The sequence below is a fragment of the Talpa occidentalis genome, unplaced genomic scaffold, assembly GCF_014898055.3.
Source record: "Talpa occidentalis isolate TD23 unplaced genomic scaffold, MPIMG_talOcc4v2.1 talOcc4.3, whole genome shotgun sequence".
In the NCBI taxonomy this organism is placed as follows: Eukaryota; Metazoa; Chordata; class Mammalia; order Eulipotyphla; family Talpidae; genus Talpa; species Talpa occidentalis.
The window spans coordinates 129,129,372-129,154,129 of record NW_023603184.1 but is presented as its reverse complement, the minus strand read 5'-3'; the positions used below and the strand labels follow the sequence as shown (position 1 = coordinate 129,154,129).

Genomic DNA, 24,758 nt, shown 5'->3' with positions numbered 1-24,758 from the left:
CATACTCAGACACCACATCCAATCTGCACACATTAATGTTTTTTAAAGATTTATTTATTTATACAAGAGCTGGGGAACAGGCCAGATTCTCAGGAGGGTGAGAGGATTCACCAGAGACAGAGCGGGGAACAGAACAGGCAGATTGACAAAATACACTGCTGAGGGGAGCAGCAGGCGCAACAGGAGAGGTCTGCTGTGCCATGTGGGACCCTCGCCGGCCAGCCGGGATTGAACCCGCGCTGCAGAGGCTGTGGACAGCCTCACAGCGTGCACTCAACCGCCTGTGCCACCAAGAGAGCATCTGTTTACTCAGAAAGAACACTAGCCCTCATCCAAAAGTCCAGGTAAGTCGGTTTCTAACAAGACTTACCCTCTTTTTCATTTTAAAAATCTACTTTGTCAGGTTAGCTCACAAAAAAGGGGCGTCCCAAAGAACTTAGTTCAAGCTCCATTGCTTCATCCATCTGGCCAAGCTCCAGAAATGTCCAGTTTGTGCTGAGGAACATGGAGACGCCTCCCAACACATCTGACCTTTTGAATTGGTCTTTGTCATTTTGCATTTTGTTGTAATCCCTACCACCCCGCCCCTGAGGACCTGGACTTGTTGGGGCATGGACTTCAGCCTTTGCCTTGGCACTTTCTGCTCTTCATTGAGCTTCATGTAGGCTTGATACTTCGAATTGCCAATGGCAGTCAAATCTGGTGGTTTGTGTAAGAGAAAGAAAGTGCTTTATTATAAAGTATAGAATTACTTCTTCACATAGAAGATGCTGAGATATACAGTTTTGCTCAGCACAACTTAAGCAGCTGGCCCATTAAGAGCTATGTTTTCTGTTGCCCTAGTTCCCTTTGATTTGTCATGTGAGCATGGGGCATAAAGAAGGTTCCACAGAGAATACATGTGGCTAGAGCCTTGCCTAAAGTTGTCACTTCTTTATGTGCCTGGAAAATCATCAGACTCCAGATTTGCCAGCAACTTTTCAAAGACTCTTCCATTTTTCTGGGAAGCCAGCTAGAGTTTGTTATTTTTTGAAATAGAGTTTCATGTTTAGACAGGAAGGTTTTCTGCAGAGGTGGGGGGAGTCAAATAAAACTCCTGAAGAGAAGAACTGCCCAGAAGCTGGTCTTTCCCTGTGGCTTCCTATTTGTTCAGCCTTTGTTTTTTGTGAGTCCTTGCACAAACAGACTGAATACCTGGATTATGCCCTCATCTGGACTCAAATACACATACATTACATACCCTTTTCTCACTAATCAGCCTGACACATTCCTTTGTTGGTAAATGGTTCCAAAACAAACACTGTCAGTGCACCTAATTAGCAGGTTTGTGGGCTGCGCTTGGCAGTCCTGCTACATCCTGTTCGACAATGGGGAACAACAGCCCTGGCTTGGTCGGGCAGCGGGGAGGGGAGGCGCTTCCCCGGTGTATATACGCTTTTTTAATGATATTTCCTTTCTGTGGCTTTTCTTGGGAAGCAGCCACTCAGTGAGTGTTGTAATGAGGTGTGGGATCCTTGAAACAGCTAGAGGAAACTGGGACTCCTCTTCCTAGGTACCTCTGCTGAGCAACCATTTGTTACTCTCTGCTTTTTGTTCTTTTCTCTTTTTGATACCGACAAGGAACATATTGAGGGATTTTCTCCATGATCCCTTCACAGTGATCATCAGGAACAGGATTCCTGGCTGGGGTTCTAGAATCATAAACTAACAGCGATGGAAGAGACGATGGAGACCATGTCGGCATTTTAGGGGGTGGGAAGGCTACCCCCTAAAGAAGCAAGGTGGTGACTTGCACAAAATGGAATTCCACTCTTCTATATGACTGCCCGTTCTTAAATGTATTTATTGTGTCCATAAAAGTTCTCCTTGATAAAGAAAAAACTCTAGCACAATGCTAGTTTTTTGGCTTTTAAACTTTGGTGAAAGAGTAACTTGGTAAATAACAGTTCACCTTGGCCTGGTGGCTCCTATATTCACATGTCCAAATGTTTCAGAATGCCTGCTGGCACAGAGGAGACTTTTGTGAAATCCTCAGGGCTGACCCGACCACGTATGCCATTCCCTTGATAAATACGGTACATTTATAAATACAACCCTAGCAGCTTGAGGCCGAGACTATTTTTTGAAGCCATTTGGCCATGTGAATAGATGACTTGTCATCTCCACCTAGACACACTTCTGACCAAGCTTCTAGTCAGGTGTCTGACTCATAGTGTGGTAACTATCTTATCTGTAAGCATTTCAGACAACCTAATTTTTTTGTTGGTGGAAGGGACAAAAAAAATTCATCATTGTTTAACTCATAGTTTAACTTTCTAACTATAAAATTAACTCATCATCATTATAGAAAATGTTAAAAATACACAAATACAAAGAAAAAATCTCCAATACCTCTATATGTATATGTGTTTTTTAATAAAATTAAGGTCATATTGAATACCTAATTTTATATCCAGCTTTTTTATCACATATACAAACCAGGAATAGTCACATTTAATCTATAAACTTTTATTGATGGGTAAATTTAATTGGTTTTAAAATTATTAAGGCCTATTTAATAAAGAGGCAGGTTCGTCCACAGAAAGATTACTCCACTAGAAATACAAAAGTCTAAATGCAGTTCCTGACTCTGCCACTAATTTGCTGTTTGACCTTCCATAAGTCACCCCCACCTACAGACACAGGGCACTGTTTTAAGCTCCTGTTGATGACAGAAAATTTACTTCAACTTCATGGCTTAGCATTTTGTTAGTCTGTTTGCTAGTCTGTCAGGATGTTTTCAGTGAAGTTGACTGTTTTGATACAGTTTACCCAAAAGGCTTAAAATGTAAATTTAAATTGTGATTCAATCCACCATTATGAAAGATTGTAAAGCCCCATGAGAAAATGGATTTTTCTGTTTTGCTTACCGCTTCATTCACTGCATCGTAAACAGTACATAGTAAATACTCAGTATATAATTCATGAATAAATAGAGTCTGCTTTATTTTTGTTCTTTCAAACTTAAATTTGTTAGCATATTTTACTTTAAATAGATTTTAAACTAATTTCAGGGAAATTGTCTATTTAAATGTAGGCATTACCAAAATATGGGGCTTTATTGGGTGACAGCTAGCCTCCTACATATGTTAGGGACAGATGTGTTTTACTGGCCCAATGGAAGCTTTAATGTCAAAAATATGAGCTTTGCTAAGCTGTTCCAATAATTTAATTTTCAAAACATCTTTTAGGTCATTTTTTAGTGTGTGGTTTTTTTCCTTCCCCATGGGACTGTAAATAAGTAACCTGAATACACAATAGAGAAGAGAAAGAGTATTTACCTTTCTATACAAAAAAATGTTGACTTTTCAGACTGAGCAGTATGTTCTAAAATGAACTGTTTTATTCCTTAGAATTACAAAAGGTACAATAGAGTGTTGATTTTGTCAGTATATTTATGATATTCTGAGACTTTTCTCATCCAACTATGGGAGTATAGATAGTAATGTCTTGTTAAAGTTGTCTTTAAAAAAGTCTTTTTGTTTTTATCTCAATACCTAAAGTACATAATCCTATCTTTATTAAACCTCTTCCATATAGTCACTTTGTGCTGCATCAGGAAACATCTGCATATGCTATCTATAGCTGCCATTAATAATCAACTGTGCAGTTACTGGTGCTTTCAAAGTACTTAAAATAGAGTTCAAGACGTGGTCCATAGGTGTTCACATGCTGCACAAAAGTTTCTATTAATATTTTCACTGGGGCCTTCCAGGTGGTACAAGGGATTGAGTCTCAGCACTATGAAGCTATCAGCAGCCACTACAGCCACAAGTCCAATCCTGGCCAGGGAGGTGACCCACATGGCGCAACAGACCTCTCCTGTCTCACCCGCCGCTCCCCTCAGCAGTGTATTTCAGTCAGTCTGCCTTTTCTGATCCCCACTCTGTCTAGGGTGAATCTACTCAGCCCCCATACCTCTGGCCTATACTCAGCTCGTGTATACATACATACATACAAACATACTCAGCTCATGTATACATACATACGTACATACATACATAAATCTTTAAAAAAATATTTGCACTGAATGATTTCAGAGTTTGAAACCTTTGTAGAGTGGGGGATGAGGAGAACTTAGCAGCCACCACCCTGTTACTCCCACCTCTGCAACATATAGCCTTCCCCAGCCATCGTCACCCCTAACATCCCCTGTGGAAATCAGCACTGCACCCAACACCCCATTCACAGCTAGGGAAACTCATGCAGCTGAAACCCAGTGTGGTTCTCTCTCTGCTGCTCCCCGTTGTCAGAGCAGTGGCCTGAAAAGAAAGTGGCCTCCAGCCAGCCTGGAGGGTGACGACTACTGCCCACCCTTACCTGGTGACGGCTGCTGGGTGGGGGTGGGGGTGGGGGGTGAGGGGGCAGGCGGGAGCAGACGCAGGGAGGTCCTTACAAATTAATGGACAAATTTTATAAACTTATGAAGATAAATCAGGGAAAGACATTATTTTAAAAGTAGTAATTCATGTGAGAAACAGAAACGTGGACCTGTCTTTCATGAAGCCAATAACATAATAGACTGACTTGCAGGTAATGAACCAGTCGCTGTTTCAAAGACTACACTGGAAACTTTGGAAGCCACTAACTTGAACTGATATAACTGAAAGGTGAAGTTTGACCTTGAATGTTGGGGGATGGTGGAAAGAAAACATAAAAGACTTAAGTAGAAAGCAGCCTCCATCAATGACTGCAAAGGAAAATTTCAAAACTGAGAATAAAAAAAGACAAATTTTCCTAGGCAAGTGGGGAAAACAGGGGAGGGGCTGTGAGTGAGCAGGGAGAGGTAGGTAGTGAGGTTTGAGGTAACCTGAGGAGAAGCATGGATTTTCTGGAAAATCATAAAATAGACACGAGACTAGAAATTTAGTAACAGAAATGATGTGTTTGTTAAAGTGAGGAAGATGACTTTCCCTTCCTTAGGCTTCCACAAGATCATACTTCAGGTACACAGAGGCAATACTTACATAGTACCTAAGAGCAGTACTGAACCCTTCTGTACCCAGAAGTTTCTTAGCTCAGTTTTTCCTCACTGAGGGATCTAAAGAGCTTGCCTAGTCCATCACCAAGAAACAATGAAAGAGAAAAGGCTTAGTTTTGAGTTAGCAGAGCATGTTGCTAACCAGAACCAAGCTGAAGGCTCCTATTGGCCTCCCCCAGGGAGCGACTATGTTTTAAATTCTCCCTTTGAGAGTTTTCTTTGTTGATATACTAGCATCTAAACTTCTCCACCCTATTATGAACGTACATGAAATGTTTTCAGTGACTTACATATATCTTCCATGTCTACTTACTACTTCTGTATCTGTACAAAGCAAAACTATTTTTATTACTCTGATTATCGGTTCCATCAAACTTTTACTAATATGCAGAGTAGAAATAAGAGTTCCAAGTAATGCTCTCACTGAATGAAAGGACTGTTAAACATATATTGTTTGTCTTCTTCCTGTTAGGGGTAAAAGATGTCCTGAGCTAATTCCATACAGGCCCTGTAACATTCCCTCATTTAATGCTATCTATACCAGGTCTTAAGCATTATTGCAATGTTTTTCCAAGATAATACATGCATGGTTCATGCAAAGTAGGATATTTTTAATTATTAAATGTTTATGCATTATTAAACAATCTAATCACATTTCTTAATTTTATCAACATGTAAATAATCAGTCTATATTAGTTTAACCCACCTAAGTTGTATAATACTTTTATCACCATATAAAGATGAACAAGAATCTATGATGTTTATCAAATATCTGAAGCAAGGATTAGTCCTTGACCCCCAAAGATGCATCTCATTTTAAATAAATCTTATAAATAAAACCATAACATGAATTTTTAAAATAAGTTGATGGTATACATACCTATTTTTTTCTTATTTAACATAAAGGTATGCAGTGGTGGGCCTCCCCTAGTGGCTCAGCGTTTGAGCGCTGGGCTGCGAGGCTGCCCGTAGCCTCTGCAGTTCTGGTTCGATCCCACATGGCGTGACAGACCTCTCCTGCCCACCCGCTGCTCCCCTCAGCAGTGTATTTCCTCAGTCTGCCTGTTCTGTTACCCACTCTGGCTCTGGTGAATTCTCTCACCCTCCCGCACTTCTGACTCTACCCAGTGCTTGTATAAATAAATAAATCTTTAAAAAAAAAAAAAAAAGATATGCAGTGGTTAACTTCCCCAGTATAGCTTGTATAAGATTTGACCTCTATAAAGTTGTTTATATGAAGGGAGACTCTTTTTACCAAATACAAAAATTTACTGTAAAACAGTATTAGTGCTGGCACACACAGATCAATGGAACAGAATCTCAAAAAGCACAGAAAAAGACCCAATTTATATAAGAATTTAATACATCATAAAGGCAGCATAGCAAATCAGTGGGAAAAAAATGGATCATCTCATAGAAGGAACTGGGAACCAGAACAGCTATTTGGAGAAACAAAAACAATGCCAGATTTTACCATAGCCTTTACATCAACATATATTCCAAATGAATCAAATATAACAATGTAAAAAAAAAAAAATTAAGCCCATAAAGTACTAGAAGAAAAGATGGGTGAATATTTTTATAATCTTAAAATGAGAAAAACCTTTCTAAACTTGGTACAAACACACATGCAAAATGCTTTTTAAATTCATAAAAAATGCTAATTGCTTAAAATTCCACAAAGATAAAGGTAAACAGGAAACTTAGAGAAATATTTTCAACACATATGATTAAGTATTAATTTCTTGAATATAAAAAAAATCTGTAGAAGTCAGTAACTCAATAGCCAGTAAGTCAATAGCAAATAGATGAAGAACATCAACATATTTACTGAAAAAATATGCAAATGGCCAATATACACATAAACAACCTCCTATACTTGTAATTAAAGAAAAACATGAGGTTCTTACCTGTTAGCCATGAAAAAAAAAATGTAAAGTCCTATTATATAATACCATTAATTAATATTACTTCCCATTTTCATTTTGCAAAGTCCACTATTTTTGTTCTAAATATTTAGAACAGCCCTATCTAATATATTGGATAGCCTTGCTATGTTTGGAAATGACTGGTCCTAGAATAGAGGTTCTCAAACGTTCGTGTTCATCACAATTCTCTGTAGGGCTTGTTAAAACACAGATTTCTAGGCTCTACCCTAGAGTTTATAGTTCAGTAATTCTGGAGTGGGAATCTATAATGTGCATTTCTAACAAATCCACTGGTGATGCTGATTTGGCTGGTGCAGGGACGTACTTTGAGAACCATTGGAATAGACCAGATTGAACATTAGAAAATTATGCAACACCTCTTGCTAAGAAAATTGTATTGGTGAGAGGAGCATGTGAGGAGGGGCTAGTCTAAAGTAGACAAAAGCTTTGGGTCTTGTATTTGAATGCCTTTCTCATTTAAAATTTCCATTTATAATTTATTCCTAAGCAACTAATCATACTACTCATAAAATTAGATATGGTTTATCTTCTGAACTTGGCTGCATTTTTCTAGTGTGCCCATGCTTGAAAATTTCTTTTATTGTGGCTGCCTTCAATGTCTTAGTACTTTGACAAGTTGAAATGTAATACCTTAAATAGAAGTAAATCCCATTTCAAGTCTTAGGTACATACCATCCTTATAAACTGCATTTCTTTTAAAGAGGCTTATTTCACAATCTTGACAGTTACAATTTTCAGTTTTACTATAAAAAGTAGAATGGTGAATTGGTGGAAGTCCACATAGAAACCAAGATTTTTTAAAAATCTTCACTAGCCTAATAATATTCTCATTCATTGCCTTTGTTAGAAATGTAGCAAAACATTTTTAAACATCTCTTAGGCACTTAGGTGTTTTGAACTCCTTTAGACATTTTTACAGAAAGTCATTGCTCTTATTTACAGTTCTCTATGACTATAATTATAATATATTCTAGCTTGTCTCAAAATTGTAAAAAAAATTTGCATCTTCCTACAGCTCGTTTGCTTCCTTTACTATTAACAAGATTTTCCTAAAGATATTCCCAAGAAGAGATGGACAACTTTTGTTGATAATTATATTAACTGCCAGATGAACCATTGAAAAAAATCTTGAAGTGTCAGAAATATCCATTTTCCCTGTCCCCAAAAAACTATCTCATTTAGGTCAAATCTATCATGATTCGCTACACGTAGAGTATTATGAGACTTTCCTTCACCATCCACAAACTAGCAAGAAGCACTGATTAAGCATTTGTATTAAAGATAATAGTAATTTACTGTCCCCAGTAGGGCAGCACAATTAACAAATGAATCAATTAACCCTTGTTTACATTCTATTTCAAAGCCAACATTTTAAGTAAAGCTTTTGTCAAAGCTATTAACTGAGCTTGGTTTACAAACTAAAAGTGCAAGACCTGTGAAAGCCAAATGCTTTGTGAGCTGCCATCAGGGAAAAGCCCTTCCTTAATTAACTCTGGGGATTAAAAGATAAATAAAAAGATGATGGCAGGACATACCCATTGTCCTTCCCAGCTCTGAGTCCTGGCAGGTATCTCAGGATATGCTGAATAACTTAAAGGACCACGTGGCTTGTTACGGTAAAGACTGCCAGATTTCAAGTCAGAACACTGAAACAAGTCCAAAGTTGCTACTTCTTACCAGTGTTGGACCAAATAACCACCATTTATTTCATTCTATTGTTTCATTTTATTGATATTTTAATCTATTGACTGACTGACTAGTCAAAAATGGAAAGATAAATAGTACCTAGTTGCAAAGAGATAGTGTATGACAAATTATGTAAAAATAGGGGCAAAAAGCCAGCCAGACAATTGTTGTCTCATGTAAATGTCTAATTTTTTAATGTCTAATTTTGATCTTACTGTATTCACATTTACCATTCAGAACTATTGAAATTGCTTCACAAACTAGCGCATGCCTGCCTAAATCTGCCAGACATTTGGCCGAAAGAGCTGAATCTTTTCCAGTCTCATACTATTCCAATCAAACCATATGGATCTTTTTTAGCCCCACCTCCTTCCCTACCCTCAACCAAAAAAAAAAAAAAAAAAATCACAATGAACAATCCCAAATGTGTATAGTCCATTTCCGGCTCTGCAAGAAGCCACTAGGGTTTTGAAATCCATTGTTTCCAAATCCTTTCTTTCTTCCTCCCCATCCCACCTGCTTCTCCCGGGGCAGAACTGAAGGAAATCTGGAGACCGTGGATAGAGTGCGAATTTCTGGTAATCCTGACACACGTCTTGACTGTGAAACTTGGGACTGTCCCCAGCCATCAGCACCAACCATAACCAATTTCTTACTGAAACTGCGTGCTAGTCTGTCTTTATTTTAACCCTCCCATCTCCCACCAAAGAATAGATGTATTACAGCGTATCATTTGTTTAAATCATATTTAATTCATTTTACCTTAGAATGTTTAGTAGCACCATCTGTGTATTCTTCCAAACAGCAGACAACACTCAGGCACACACCGTACGTGAAGTTGGCTGATTTCCTATTTAAGTAAATTATAAGTTGTTTGCTTATATTCGTTTACTTACACAATAACAGAAGAAAACACCAACCCAGAACATTAAAATAACCAAACCCCAATAACCACCTCCCTTAGCTAAGAGATTTAAATAATCGTCTTGGTTTCTTGGAAAAACCAATAATAGCTAGTGGCCCTATGGGGCGCCTTACATAGTAACCGTGCACAAAACCACACTTGCATGCCTGATAGCAGGCACTTATTTCTGCACCCCACCCTCTTCGTTGTGGGCTCTGCAGAGTGGAAATCAGCCAGAGTGCTCCCCTGCTCCGTGGGCCTGTCCTTTCACTTGTTGGAGATCCAACCAAACTCTAGCCTGAATCTCAATCCCAGTGAAATATCTGAGGTCATTGCCTGAGCCAAAAATAAAAATGCAGAAGAACCCAACATGAACAGAGCAGAAGCATTTCAGTGACCCCCAACTTGGGGCAGGGGCCTTTAGCAGTTTCCTGTGACCTCCCTGTGTGCAGCTGGAACTGGAAGGCCGTGGACAAAGCCATCAAGCCTGTCTCTAATTGGTCTCACATCATCAGCATTCCAGAACAGGAAACTGTCTGCAGCCAGGAATTCTTGCTTCTTTGCCATATTTCAGAAGCAAACCTTTCCCCCCTGCACATATTTAGCTCTTAGTTTGTAGCAGGTTCGCTTTCACAGCCTAAAGAGAACATGAACATGGTGTTTGTTCCCATCTCTTGGCAATTGACTGTTAGATTTCTACATGATGAACTTCGGCCCCACTTGCATGGGTCAGAAAGGGTGATTTTTATGAAAAGGCTGTTCACAGAGTCTCACTCCATGGTGCCTTTACTAAGACATAAAGTGAGATTTGTGTTGTCCCCCAAATGGTAGAGATGGTCCCCTGTCCCTGTCCCAGGGCACACGCATAATGAAAGGCATTGCTCCCAAGAGCTTCCACAGAAGCAGGACGAGGGCCTCCTTCCTCATCCATATCCTGTGGGGTGGCCAGTGCTGATGTGCGCCTGGCTCGCTCCAGTGCAGCTGTCCCGGTGGTTACAACACAAACACACTTCCACATATGGTAGTGAGTGACTGCTGCTTCTAGCCAGTCCCCGCCCCCCAAAAGAAAACATTTAACATTTCTGCATTTTCTCTTGGGGACAGGGGCTGCCGGTGAGGGTGGAAGAAAGCCTAGAAAGCAATCCTTAAAGCTTAATTGAAATTTGATGAGATAGGGACAGAGTCAGCACCTTTTGGTCAAAACCCTGATGGCTAGGATGAGTTTAGATGAGCTATTTCCTTGCTTGAGTAATCCGTGCAAATAAGTAAAATGTACAGCAATGCTTCTCACTTCAAAGCTTATCTCATTCGGTCCCAGCATGGCATTTTGAGACTTTGTAAGGAGGGGTCAGGTCAGCAAGGGAACATCCCCACTCACTCACCCACAGACCTATCACAAGAAAATTTGGAGAGAGGAAGGTCAAACCCAAAGTAGCTTTATTCCCCTCCACCGCCCCGCCCCAAGCAAAAGCTGCAAGTTTGAAGGCACTTCTGATACCCTCTAATCCAACCTCCTTTTTCACTTGTCTGGAGAGCAGGGTTCAGAGATGAAGGACTTGCCAAGATCCAGGGATACTAGGCCAACAAGGTCAAGAACTGAGCTTTACTGAAAAGCTATCTCCTCTGGATTTAGTAGCTCTGTGGAAAGTTTACTAGTCCCTTTTTCATTGTAGACGTTCCTTCACATTCCATAAAAGTGATATATTTTATGAAGCAAATACAGAAGTTCTTTGTTTTGATTTGCTAGAGGACCTCGCTAGTACATAAAGAAGCAAAGAATACCACAAAGAAACAGCCCAGAGGTTTGTGGCCAAAGATCAAATAAATACAACCAAGAGCCAACCACCAAGATAGTTTTGGGTAGGAATGAAAACTCAGAGTGAATTGATAAAAAGTTGCAGGTTACTCAGCAATATACAGAATTGTGTCATGGGTATAGGCCTCTTAAAGGAGGTTATGCTAGTGAGTTTCAGTTATTATCACCAAGTGATATATTAAAAATATGTATTGTGAAGAGATTTGAATAAGTTTACTCTGCTTATAGGTTGGTAATAGTATAAGCCAGCAGGTGACACTTGCAAGTTCAGTTGTGGCACTATTTAAGGGATGCCTTCTCCAGGTGGATTAGTCAGGGGATTTCAACTGGGATGATCTCCACCAACCCCCAGGAAACATTTGGGCATTTGGGTGTCTGGAGACACTGTTGGTTGTCACAGCTGGGGGTGGAAGTTGTTGCTAGCATCCAGTGGGTGCAGGATGGAGATACCTGCTGAACACCCTACAACAAAGGTCTGCCCAGCTCTGAATGTCCGTAGAGTTGAGGCTGATCTCCCTGGATTAAGTGAAGGAATAGATGTTTTCAAGAGAAACCTGGAAAACCCACTGAGTGCCTCTGGACCTTCTCCAGGACACTGGAGATGAGGCACTTAAGGTCTTTGTTTTCTGTGGTGCACAATGACAGCCCAAAAGCTACAAAACTGTTGAGTCCTAGCACTGAGTGTCTCTGAAGGTGCTGGAACCCCAGCACTCAGGAACCCCAAAGGGATATTCTCTTTTATTATCTGCTGTAATTTTCTGCACAGATGATTACATTGGTAGATTTGCTTAATATAAAAAACCTGTTCCTAAAAAGTTTTGTCTGTTAAGTCATATTTTTGATACAGTTGGGAAAGTCAGTTTACACTAAGAAGCCAGTGTATTTTTTTATAGTGAAAGGCTTTTTTTTTTTTAAAGATTTACTTATTTATGCATAGAAGAACTGGGGTATGGGCCAGAGGCGTGGAGGGTGAGAGGATTCACCAGAGACAGAGTGGAGAACAGAACAGGCAAATCGACTGAAATATACTGCTGAGGGGAGCAGTGGGCAAGACAGGAGAGGTCTGCTGTGTCACGTGGGTCTCCTCCCTGGCCGAGGATCGAACTTGTGCTGCAGTGGCTGTGGATAGCTTCATAGGCTGTGTCCTAACTCCTTGCACCACCAGGGAGGCCCCATGAAAGGCTTTTCAAATAAAATCCTCTACTCAAAGAGGGGCACACCTGTGTATTACATTTTTTTTAATAAATATTTTTCCTGCACATTACATTGTTATGATAGAGCTCCCTAAACTTTATGCAGGAGAACAGTTTCTTCTCCTCCTTTCTTTTCCTGTCTTTATTCTTTTCCTTTAAAGAGAAAATCAGAGGAGGAAGGGGAATTAACAATAGATTCTCTGAATTTGGGAAGGTCATTGATCAGTCTGTTCCATTATACAGTTCAAAAGATGCCTGCTGGGTTACAAATTGTTAGAAAGTAGGACTTGGTTCTATTTTGAAATCATTAATTTTTTTATCTCAGACTTTTTTTCTTCAGTTACTGACCTTTGGCTAGAAAGAGCAGGTGTACACGGTCCCTCCGTTAACCCATGGCTGTTTGTTGTGCCAGAAATGCCCGATAAGACTCAACCTCTTCACTCCTGGGGGTTGGTATCAACAGAGATAAGGGAGTGGCACTGAAGGAACCCAGCAGTTTTCTCCTTATCAATCACTGCCCTGGGGCAACATCCCTAGGTGTATAAATCACTGACTAACTCACGGGGCAGAGGGGGCAGGAAGGAAGAAATGTACTTGATAAAACCACCATTAGTGTCACTTCAGTGATGGGGGTTACAGAGGTGTGACCCTGTGGGGACAAAGCCACTGCCACTGGGGAGGAGCCAGCCCAGACAAGAGGTACTGGGAGACCTAAATCTGACCTTCATCCCCCCAGAACCAGGGAAATACTAGAAAGGACCCTTCCATGTCCTCTGCTTCGACCAGGGTGGCACCAATGTCAAAGAGGCAGGCACCAGGGTCACTGCGAGAAGTGCTCCTAAGAGTACGTGCTGTTTGCACAGTCCTGCCACGTGCATTCACCGTGTTCGCCTCACAGCACCCTGGGAGCAGAAAGCAGGTCACAGTCAGCTAAATTTTATAAATAAGGAAACCAGAGCACCAAGAAAGTAAATAACTTGTCCAAGATCACTGAGCTGCGAGAAAGATTTGTGATGTGAACACAAGTATTCTGACCCCAGCCCTGTTCCCCTCCACCGTGGTGCATGGCTGACCCCCAAGCCAGCAGCTCTCTGCTCAGGAATAGCCCTGGCAGGCTGTCGGGGATCCTGGGTTCTAGTCACAGCTCTGTCTCCAACTCACTGTGTCCTCATGAGACAGTCATTAGCCCTCTTGGAATCTCGGGGTTTGATCAAGACGTCTTCAGGTAACACGAGGGGCTTGCTCAAGACGTCTTCCGGTCACCATGGTGACATCAGAGAAGTCAGGTTGAAATGAAGACTCACTGCAAGGCGATCGCTTCCAGGGAGAAAGCAGTCTTAGGTGCGTTATACGCACTTCCCACCCTTTAGGAACTGTGCTTAAATGCTGCATCCCTCGGCTCATTGGAGCCTCACAGCATCTCGCTGAGGTGTGTTCATGGAAACTCCACTTAGGAGACAAGGAACAGAAGCTCAGAGAGGTGAAGTGACTCACTCAAGGTTACTGTCTTGGTCTGCTCAGCTGTCGTGTAAAATACCACAGACTGGGTGGCTTAAAGAACAGGCGCTCACTTCTCCCAGTTCTGGAGTCAGAAGTCCCAGACCAGGGCCCACCAGGGCTTGGTTTCTGATGAGAGCTCTCCCTGGCTTGCAGGCCGCCCCTCCTGCGGCAGTCCTGATGGAGTGCACGCAAGGGGGGAGAGAGCCCTTGTGGTCTCTTCTTTCAAAGACACTAACCCGGGCCTCCCTGGTGGCGCAAGGGGTTAAGACGCAACCTATCAAGCTATCCACAGAGCTACCCACATGATGCAGCAGACCTCTCCTGACTTGCCCGCCGCTCCCCTCAGCAGTGTATTTCAGTAGATCTGCCTGTTCTGCTCCCCACTGTCTCTGATGAATCCTCTCATCTCTCCCTCCTTCTGGCCTGTACCCCAGTTCTTACATGCATAAATAAATAAATCATCTTTAAAAAAAAAAAAAAAAAAAACCAAAGACACTAACCCTATCAGCTCAGGGCCCACCGAATGACTTCCCTTAACCTTAATTACTGCCAAATAAGTGACATTAGGGGCTAGGGTTTCGATATGGGAAATTGAGGATGACATAGTACCCCAAACTTCCTAAGTACTGAATAGTGCCGGTGCTGTGTCAGTGGCGGACTTGGAAATGGTATCTCAAAGCCCATCCCACACCCAGAACTAAAACTTAAGTTATGACAGGAAATGTAAAAGGACCATAAGGCTGAGCCCTGGAAACTGACTGCCCCTTCACAGCTGCTCAGGTCCAGGACTGAGCCTCCAAATTTCTGGTTGAACTAATTATTGGGCCCAATTCCTGGGCTCCAGGAACAAGGTAAGTTTGCTTGTCGCTCATGTGTGGAAGGACGGGAATGTAAGCACACTGACAAGCCACCCACGGGGCAGCTCGCTGAGGCTGTGCTTGTCAGTTACTCATTATTAAAGACTTTGCAGTGAAAACAAACCATTTAGACTCCCGTACAAGCTTCCCACCAAGCCAGACAACAAACTCGTCATCCACCTGGAATGTCTCCTCTCTATAAATTACAGTATCTTTGTGTTGCTTTTAAAAATCATCTTTTGGGCCTCCCTGGCAGCGCAGGGGGTTAAGCACCATACTATGAAGCAGTCCACAGCCTCTGCAATACGAGTTCGATCCCTGGCCGGCCAGGGAGCAACCCACATGGCACAGCAGACCTCTCCTGTCTCGCCCGCTGCTCCCCTCAGTCAGTCTGCCTGTTCTGTTCCCCACTCTGTTTCTGGTGAATCCTCTCACCCCTCTCACCTCTGGCCTGTACCCTAGCTCTTTTATGCATAAATAAATAAATCTTTAAAAAATAAAAATAAAATAAAAATCATCTTTTCTTCCCCGATCTTTCCTGCTTTATTGTTCCCACTTGTTTCAATAAAGATAAACATGCAAAGGTGGGGGATTTTCTAATTTAAAAAAACCCCAGAAAAACAGTAGGTCACGGAGATCACTCAGAAACTGAAAAAGCGTCCTTTGTTCCCCGTCTCCATAGTGTCAAGTAAAGGCAGGCAGGGCAGCAGGGCACCCCTTAGCTGGCAGGAAGCTGGAAGCTCATGTACACTCTGAGTTGCCTGAGGTGGTCACGGTGTTCAAGGTGTTTTCGTTGGCAAAGCATTTTACTCTTGTCTTCTGTCACTTTGTCCCACAGCAACCGCCTACACCACTTTCTCAGTGCCAAGGAAGTGAGCACACAGCTTCTAGAGCTCTGTCCATTGTCCCTACTGGCAATCACGGTTTAGTTGACTGTTGATTCCCATCCATAAATAAGGCTCTCCACAGCTAGTTTTCGAGCAGAAAAAAAAAAAAGGTTTTCAAGTGAAATCAACCTGGAGCAATTTGGATAAGGGAAAAAGGATTCTATGAGTCACTTCCCTTCCTAGTGGCAGAACTGTCCAGAATCAAGTGTTGGGCCTCTTGCTGCAGGTTTCTGTCTCGCTTATTTTAATCCTGCTCATCGTATCCATGGTTGGCTTTGCAGGTGTGAAAGCTGTGGGGCTGTTTTCCATTCTGAATGCAAAGAAAAGTCTGTCCCCTGCCCGAGGTGTGTGCGCCGAGAGCTACAGATGAAGCAGAAGTCTTTCTGGCGGAGGCTGAACATGGACGAGAGCCTGGAGGAGGCCTGCAGCATGTTCGAGCTGTCTTACCAGAACACCTGACTCGGCAGGACCCCACGGCCAGGGATTGACGTCAGCACTCCATCAGCCCCAGCGGCTTCCTAACTAGCCAGTTAGACCCCTTTGGAAGAGAGAGTGTCTCATCTTCAGCTAGATATAGTATTTATTTATATATACACACACATAACCTATACACCCTGTATGAATGTTCTGTACAAATCGTTGTCTAAAAGGTTCATGAAGACTCTGTGGCTCAAAAAATTACCAGTAGCTGAGTTACACTTAACCATGAATTTCAGCTGCTTGCTCCGAAGCAAAATGTGGATTACACACAATGCTTTATAGGTCAGATTTTTTTTTCTTTGTTTTTTGGCTCTTGGACCACTTTATTATACAGAGCACAGGAGGTAGCCTTCCCTGCGGAACACCACCACCACTTGGGTTATTTTTGTGTTATTTATTTTTAGCCTTTATAGAGGATGAGGTAACTGAGGCTAGCACCTATGGTCATCTGTCTCGTAAGAAAATCTTCAAAACACAAGCAGGACTCCCGGACCTTCCAGGCCCACCTCCCTGGCTGGCTCTCCTGGGTTTCTGCTGCAGAGGCAGGGTCCCTGACACGAGCCAAGTGGCTTAGAGCACTGGAGTACGAGCTCTCTCTGACAGCAAGTATGTGCTCCTATTTATGAGGAGAGCTAGTTCTGGATTTGAAGTTAATCTCAGAAAGACTTTTTCCTGAGACGAGAAGAGAACTCTGCAACCAATAACGCAAGTGGTTGGTCTGTATGAACCTGCCGGTACGAATCTCAACGGCCGCCTGATGCGGTGATGGGCCACCATTTTGCCAGGTTGTCCACTGGCTCTCTTGAGAAGAGTTTTCCAGGTTTTTCATGGGTAATATTTATGATTACTTTAATGGTGCTGGTTTGTGGAAATTTCCTAGGATGGTTGTTTAATACACCGGTTTGCAGACTGGTCAATGAGGTACACAGTGTATAATTCCAAGAGATGGTCTTCAGTTTCTTTTCACAGAATCTTGTGCAGGCATCCCCTGCCTAGTCATTTTAAATGCTTCATTTCTCATTGTTCTTCATCGCACTTTCACTTTGACCTTTACCTGGCCCATGTAATCACGCCTACTTTCACATTTTATAATTGTTTTAAAAATCAGAGTAATGTGGAATTCAAAATATCAACTTTAGACTATTAAGAAAATACCCAACGTACAATATAATTAATGAATTAAATCTATATTGTTGAAATAAATATATATGTGTATATAATTGCCATCTTAAGGTTAAAAAAAAAGTGCTAAAAGTAATAGCATAGGAATAAGAAATATAGCAAATTGCTTAGCCACCTGGCAGGGGTAGCAGCCACTGAAATGGGAGATATTCTGGTACCGGAACTCATACCTCCCATTCCTTCTACTTTAACTCTTTCCAGATGGAAAAAATATGCTTCTATTGAGACAATTCTCAATAGACTATATGAGAAGATGTTTCCACTGAGCAGATGCCTTCAGCACCGTCCTGGCTCCGTACTGTCCCTGCTACTAGGGTCTGGAGAATCAGTAGCTCTCAGCGTATAGGGTACATTTACCACCATTGCTTCTTTCCCTACCCCCGCTCCCCCCACATCCCAAAATTGATGGTACTTCCATCCATTTAGAGACATGACATTACAGAGTGACTTCTGTGCAGACTGTTAGATGTAAGCATTTCACCTCTCAACCCACGCCAGTTTCTTTGGCCCCTGACCACACATGTCAACTTGATAGCTCAGCACACGAACAACAAAAGCAAAAGCCAACAAATGGAGCTACATCAAAAAACTTAATAGCTCAGCACCATGCTTGCATTTATTTTCTGATTATACAGTAGCTGTAACCAAGGCATAAAAACCTGCTAAAAGGCCAGGGCCCTGTTCATGAGACACCTTACGCTGCCTTTTGTGCTTAGAAATACAGGTTACACAGTTATACTATTGTACACAAAAGTGGAAAATCTCAAACAAGCTCTTGGCAAACAGGCAAACAAATTTGATCTCCTCTCTCCTCCCTCCCTTCGTGAAATACAGTATTTATATTTTCCAGCCTCCGAGAAGATAGCAGAACATGATCTTTCACAAGAGAATTATAGACCTGCTTATTATAAAACAGATGTGCTTCGATGGCAAAGTGCCTTTTCCTCCACCCCCAGCTCCCTGTCATGTAGCTTACTTCTGCATTCACTATAATTAATGTATCTGTGATTCCGACTGTCAGCAAGGCCGTCCCCAGCACACTGCATTTGGAGACCCGTATGCAAGGCCGTCTCCTCCCCTTCTAGCACATTAACTCTATGTATAGAATTTCCTGTCCCAACTCACAGACACCAGGGTTGGGCCCGCCAAGAGTCAGGGTGAAATTCTGGATTCCTGGGCGAAAGACCTGTGTTTTCACCAGTGCCGTTGTAGAGGGCCGTGCTAAAGATTAGCAGTCCCTGTGAACTCGTAAGGAGAGCTTTCCACTCACATCGTTTTCTGCTTATTTTCAAAGGGGGGAAAAAAATAGTGTGCTATCAACATCAGCTACCCAGAACTGGCACTGAATACCAGCTGCTTCTGTTTTCTCTCCCTCTTGTGAGTCCCTGACAGCCGGGTCGGGCCCGCCACAGGCCTGCACCAACACTCAGCCACCACCACCAAAATCCGATGGGACACGGCGGAGCCAGCCTAGAAGTGGGGTCTGCCATGGAAATTCAAAATGGCCTTTTTCAGCCCAGAATGCCTCAGAGCACATGAACGCCCTCACTATTTTCAACCCTAACCAATTACTTGGTGCACTATTAGGTAATTGTTTCTCTGCTCAGAAACTGTCGAAACAAAAGCAAATCTGTGGATTACCACCTCCTTAAGGCCAAGCTAATACCTGTTTTCCCTCGTGTTCCGTTTTTCATCCCATATTAAATATCTTGCACATAAAGCACATTAGAAAATGGCCAATTAATCTCTGAGAGCTGGCAGCTGACTCAGGGGAACCTCTTTTCACTTGGAAGGCCCATTCCCTGGTGTATCACTTGAGGAAATCCCTCCTAAAAGTGCCAGAAACTCATGTGTGAGACAGTCCAACCCTGGTGAAATGTTGGCATCTAACCCTGCAGTAACGAAGCCAGTTCCTAAAATAGACCTCAGTTTGCATCACGGCAGGAAGGCCACAATGTACTTAAAAAACAGTCCACTGCAGTGGGAGCTGTGTTCTTTCCAGAGCTGCTTTATCCTAACGTTGAAAGCCTCTTTATCTGAAAACCTCATAAACTCCTGTCTCCCATCTTTGTTTCACTGCCTTTTCAAGGGACTGGATTAGTCATTTTCATGTCTATCGAGCTAAAGGGTAATCTCTTTTAGGAGCTTGAATATTTGATTAGGGTAATCGCTTTTTGATTTTTCTAGAATAGGCTTCCACCAAAACAGGAATATCTCAAGCACTTGAGATTCGCGGTTTCCAACCATCAGGGTGATGTCCTCCAGGCTTCAGCTGTGGGGGAGTGTGGCTTTCGCGCTAGCGACCTTCGCTGGGCAGGAGCTCGATGGGGCCTGGCCTTGTTTTGTCTCTGCATGTGGACACTGAACATTAACACTGGATAGTTTCTTCCCCGGCCTCCTTGAAAAGACTTGGCTTCCAAACCAGTGTGTTTGGTCTCTGCCCATCCCTGGGCCAGAAAAGGTCATCTGTAGATGATACCAGGATGGGACGAGCATGATGCCACACTCAACACCGTCTGCAAAGAGAGGCATTATCTGGAGAAGCGGACGTACATGCCGCTGCTAATTTAGGATAAAACTGATGCTGCTGTTCATGTTCATGTAGAATTATTCATCTCCTCTGATCTGCTGCACTTATTTGAAATAATGAAGTAAGACTTCAAGTCCTGATTCTGATTCTGCCTGTAGTCAACACAAATGTGTTGTTTTATTTTCATCTCTCCCAGTAAAATGAGATGCATGCAATTTTCCCCCTTTTTATTTCTGGATATTCTGTCTCGCCATTTTTCTTACTGTAAGATAATGTGAAAAAAACAGACTTGGGGCAAGACTGAAAGAAATAACCACTCCCCACCTCCTCGCCCCCCTTCGCATGAATTGCATCTTAGAAGCACTTTGTTTTCCTTTCCTGGGTTCTAGTTGACAGTGGGCATTAAGAGTTTCTGTGTTGTGTGCCTGGTACATTCCTCAGTCCCTGAGTCTAGCAGGACTAACAGCTTGAGGTTGCATCCAGGGACAGGTGACTAAGCCCTGGTCAGTTCACCTTAACAAATGCTGGTTTCTACCCCGTGGGACAGTGTGGCCACACTTAGGTCCCAGCACCCAGCAGCCACCTTCTTTGTAGAGTAGACACTTCTAATTTTGATTTTGTTGATTCCAAAATCTCTGGTTTGAGGGTTTTCCTTTGGTGTGTTTCAGTGGGAGTGTGGCAAGGTGAAATCACCAAGTATTGTGAAAGTCACAAGTGTGGAGCACCCTCCTAAATACACCGGCGGTTGTCAGGAGTTTTATTGGAAAGGGTTGCGAGTGATCATGTTATGTGGCTCTTTCCTCATAAAAGCGACCCTCGGGTGTGATGGAGGCATTGTGAAGTCAGCAGACAACTGCTGTTTCGCTTTGGTTCCCACCTGTGTAGAAAGAAGCCATCTTGTTGGGGCTGCCGTAAAGCCACTGCTGCCCAGCCAGGCACCCCCAGCTCCTCTGAGCACAACAAAGATCCTTCCTACGGCCAGGGAGCTGCAGACCAGCCTCTCCCCACCGCTACCCGTGCTCCACCTGGCCCCCTCTCCTGAGCCCTGGCCTAGATCCCTCACAGCTAGTAAACCAGCTGGTGGACAATTGGGACCTAGGGGTCCTCCATGCTGGCTCCCCACTGTCCTTCGTCCCTGTAGGAGTGCCTTATAGTACTGTCTAGTGCTTCTAGTCTAGTCTCTGACCCACTTGAAGCCTGCAGGACCTTTCGCCTAAACCTGGATCACTTTGCTTCTTTCCTGCTGGCTAGTCTTTCTACAGAGCACTTGGAGCTTGCACGTTCCATATGCATGTCTCCCTTTCACCGTTGTCTAACCTGGTGCCTTAACCACATGAGTAGAAGGATTCCCGTGGAAAACGGTGGGAGAAGCACCGACCTCTTAGCTCCTTGGACACTTTTCCCAGGAAATAGAAAAGATAAAACCACATCATGTTTTAACTTTATTTTATGCTGTTTTCTTAATCGCTCTTTTGGTTGGTTTGCTTGCTTTCATTAAGCAAACTCAGGGGAATGTCATGATGTCACCAAGGCCAATGGGTAGAAATTGACCAGTTTTCCAGGTTTAAATCTGTCAACGGTGAACTTAGCCCTTTCCAGGTTAAAAAATTACATAAACACGGATTTTTCTTTTCCTTTACTGTATAAAAGTTTGTTTGTTTGTTTGTTTTCAAACTTACCATCTATTTTCCAAAAGGGAAGTAAGACCCCTCATGGATAAACTGTGATTAAAAGCTTCCTGTGTGACATGGGTATCCACTGAGCTATTAAATTAGGTACTCACTCTGGAGCCCAGGCTCTGAATGGGGTCCCCTATCAGAATCTTACTGAGAATAGCTGGTAGCCAGCCTTCCAGAGACATATTAAAGGAAAATCTGTCTTTAAGGAAAGGCAAAAGGAGGGGAAATACTTAGGGTGTAAATGAAAAGCAGTGACCTTGGCGATGCAAAAGACTTCTGTTCAACGTGTTCTTCTATTCCTGGGTCAAATCAGTGTTATTTTCTCTCATTTTGCTCATCTGGTACAGAATTGACACAAATGTGGGTTTGGGGTATGATATCACTCCAGTGAGCTATTTGTAATAGTTAATGTGCTAACACTAGATGTGTTTCTGTTTTCTGGATTTTATCGCCTTTTGTTTTGGCAAAACATCCATGTTTTTGTTTACATCATTTTTTAAAAAAATAATCAGTAATTGTAATAGTAAATTACAGTTGCATTGTTGACAAGACCCCTCATTCACATGGTCATCTGTCATACAATTTAAGCGCACCTGTTCCTAATGTATAAAGTTATCTCTCAATAAACAATGCAGAAACTACTTTCCCTTCTCATAACCACTTTGTTAAAATACGACTTTTACAAGGGTGGTAAAAGCCTAAGATGAGCGCTGAATATTAGTTCCACATCAAGATTTGAGCTTCCTTGAAAATGATCCACTAGGACTTTAAAATATCTTTTAATATTAATCTTACAGATAGACGGTTTTTTTTTCTCCTAAGTTTATCAACTTACAATATTCACATCAGCCCTTCCTGTGCTTATGAAAAGTATAGTGTGACTTTTACAAAGATGCACATGAAGCATTCTGTGCCTTTTTTGCCAAATCAGGGTGTGATTTCTTTCAATTCTGAGGCAAACCTGCCAAAACTCATTTTCCCAAGAGAGTCCCAGGCCTTGCAGTTTTCTTGTCCTGTCCTTCCCTGCCCAAGGCCTCTCCCACTGCCATGCTCTGCCAGATCCTCGGGCCAAGAAGCATCCTCACTTGATCCTCTCTTTGTGTTTATTGGAGCTGGAGGTACTGGCGTAGCGCTGTTTGTCACATGTCTGGCTTTGTTCAATCCAGATGTCAGTTGGGACAGAAAGAATAACCCAGAACCCTGGAACAAACTCGGTCCCAATAATCAATACAAGTTCTGATCTCTGAATAGAGATTTCAGAAAACTGAAGCAAGTCCAGACTTCTAATGAAAAATTTCACTATCAAGCTACTTAAAATGAAGATCTTCCAGAAGCGATCCACATGATTTTCCACTTAACCTGGAAATACTTTCCCTCTAAATGCACAAAATCATGTTGGTGTGCTATGTTGGGGTTTACACTGATTAATAAATATCTGAAGCGGGCCTCCCTGGTGGTGCAGGCAGTTGAGCGCAGCGCTGTGAATCTATCCGCAGCCTCTGCAGTGCGGGTTCAATCCTGGCCGGCTGCAGAGATACCCACATGGCGCAGCAGACCTCTCCTGTCTCACCCGCTGCTCCCCTCAGTAGTGTCTTTCAGTCCGTCTGCCTGTTCTGCTCCCCGCTCTGTCTGGTGAATCCTCTCACCCTCCTGTACATCTGGCCTGTTTCCCGGTTCTTGTATGCATGAATGGATAAGTCTTTAAAAAAAAAAAAAAATCTGAAGCTTGGGGGGTAAAAACTCATTTCCACCAAGTCTTTTGGCCCTCCTTTTACCTTGCCACTGTGCTCTCCAAATTATATGGACGAGTATTAGGCAGTAGGCCCCTAGGCAAGAGTGCTAAGTCACTCCTGCAGACCAGAGTCTGGGAGCAAAGACTGAAAATTCTAGATAGGCATGTCCGTGAGAGCTAGCAGCCCCTGGGAGATGAGAGGAGATGGAAAGTATCTGCACTCCCTTGCCTGGGCTGCCCCTTTCCTTCCACCAAAAAAGCCTTGAGCACAACTACCCACTTGGAACCTTTCAAAAGCACCATTTCAACATGCATTCTCAGACATTGATGAGGCTAGAAAAGGTGTTTCTGGGTAACCATTTACCAAAGGTGAACCCTGAGCCACACTCCCTAAGACACACCTAAACAGGTTCATGGCCAGCCTCTCCTCCTCCACCCTCAGGAAGTCAGTTGGGGCTCACACCCATTCTCGCCAAGGAACAACTGGACTTCATCCTCACAAGAAACCTGCCACCATATTTGATGAAAAGACACAAGTTAATGTTTCACTGAACCAATGTAGACACACATGTGGTCCGAGTCATGTGATTCACAGGACGGGTTAGTTCCCAACCCTCACCCCCCTCCCCAGTTGTAGTAAACTGGACGGGCTGCGTAAATCCAGGAAGTTTGGACATTACCAAAGAGAAGATGTGCAAAGACGTTTCCAGAGGGTGGAAGAAGATGCTGTTTCGTTCAAGTCTTTCTACCAACAGGAGATGGTGATTTGAATCTTCCTTAATTGTTTCCCCTGTCCTGTCCTTTGATAATGGCTCAAAATGATGGATTTTAGGGGCCTCCCTGGTGGCACAAGGGGTTAAGTCTCAGCATTATGAAGCTATCTGCAGCCACCACAGCATGAGTTCAATCCCCAGCCAGGGAAGTGACCCACATGGCTCAGCAGACCTCTCCTGTCTCTCCTGCTACTCCCGTCAGCAGTGTATTTCAGTAGATCTGCCTGTTCTGCTCCCCACTCTGTCTCTGGTGAATCCTCTCACCCCCTGCACCTCTGGCAGCACCCCAGCTCTTGTATGCATAAATAAATAAAACTTAAAAAAAAAAAAAGACGGCTTTTTATGACTGGTTCCTACATTAGGAAGACAAAAACAAAGCAAAATGTCAGGACCCATTGCCAACAATTGAATCAGTATCTCTCTTATGTTTCTTAAAAGCTCCCTGAGTGATTCCTGTTGCTTCTGAAAGTTCAGAATCACTAGAGTAAATGAAGCCGGTAGCCCTGAAATTAACAATTGCTTGGTGCATCGGGGGTCCCCAGTGGGACGCATGTCACAGGACAGGTGGCT

At 42.8% G+C, this 24,758-nt stretch overlaps 1 protein-coding gene across 3 annotated transcripts in view; it reads left to right on the top strand.

Moving 5' to 3' along the window:
- The window catches only part of PLEKHM3 (pleckstrin homology domain containing M3), a 181,556-nt gene extending 159,240 nt beyond the window's left edge, over nucleotides 1–22,316 (top strand). For 2 of the 3 annotated variants that reach the window (XM_037523938.2, XM_037523939.2), the window contains exon 8: nucleotides 16,094–22,316. In XM_037523938.2, coding sequence (XP_037379835.1) covers nucleotides 16,094–16,271 — 178 coding nt within the window. In that variant the 3' untranslated portion in view covers nucleotides 16,272–22,316. Of the gene's footprint in view, nucleotides 1–1,658; nucleotides 2,357–16,093 lie in introns of those variants that run through there. The other variant, XM_037523940.2, reaches the window with a different exon arrangement.
- Nucleotides 22,317–24,758: the final 2,442 nt, after the last annotated feature.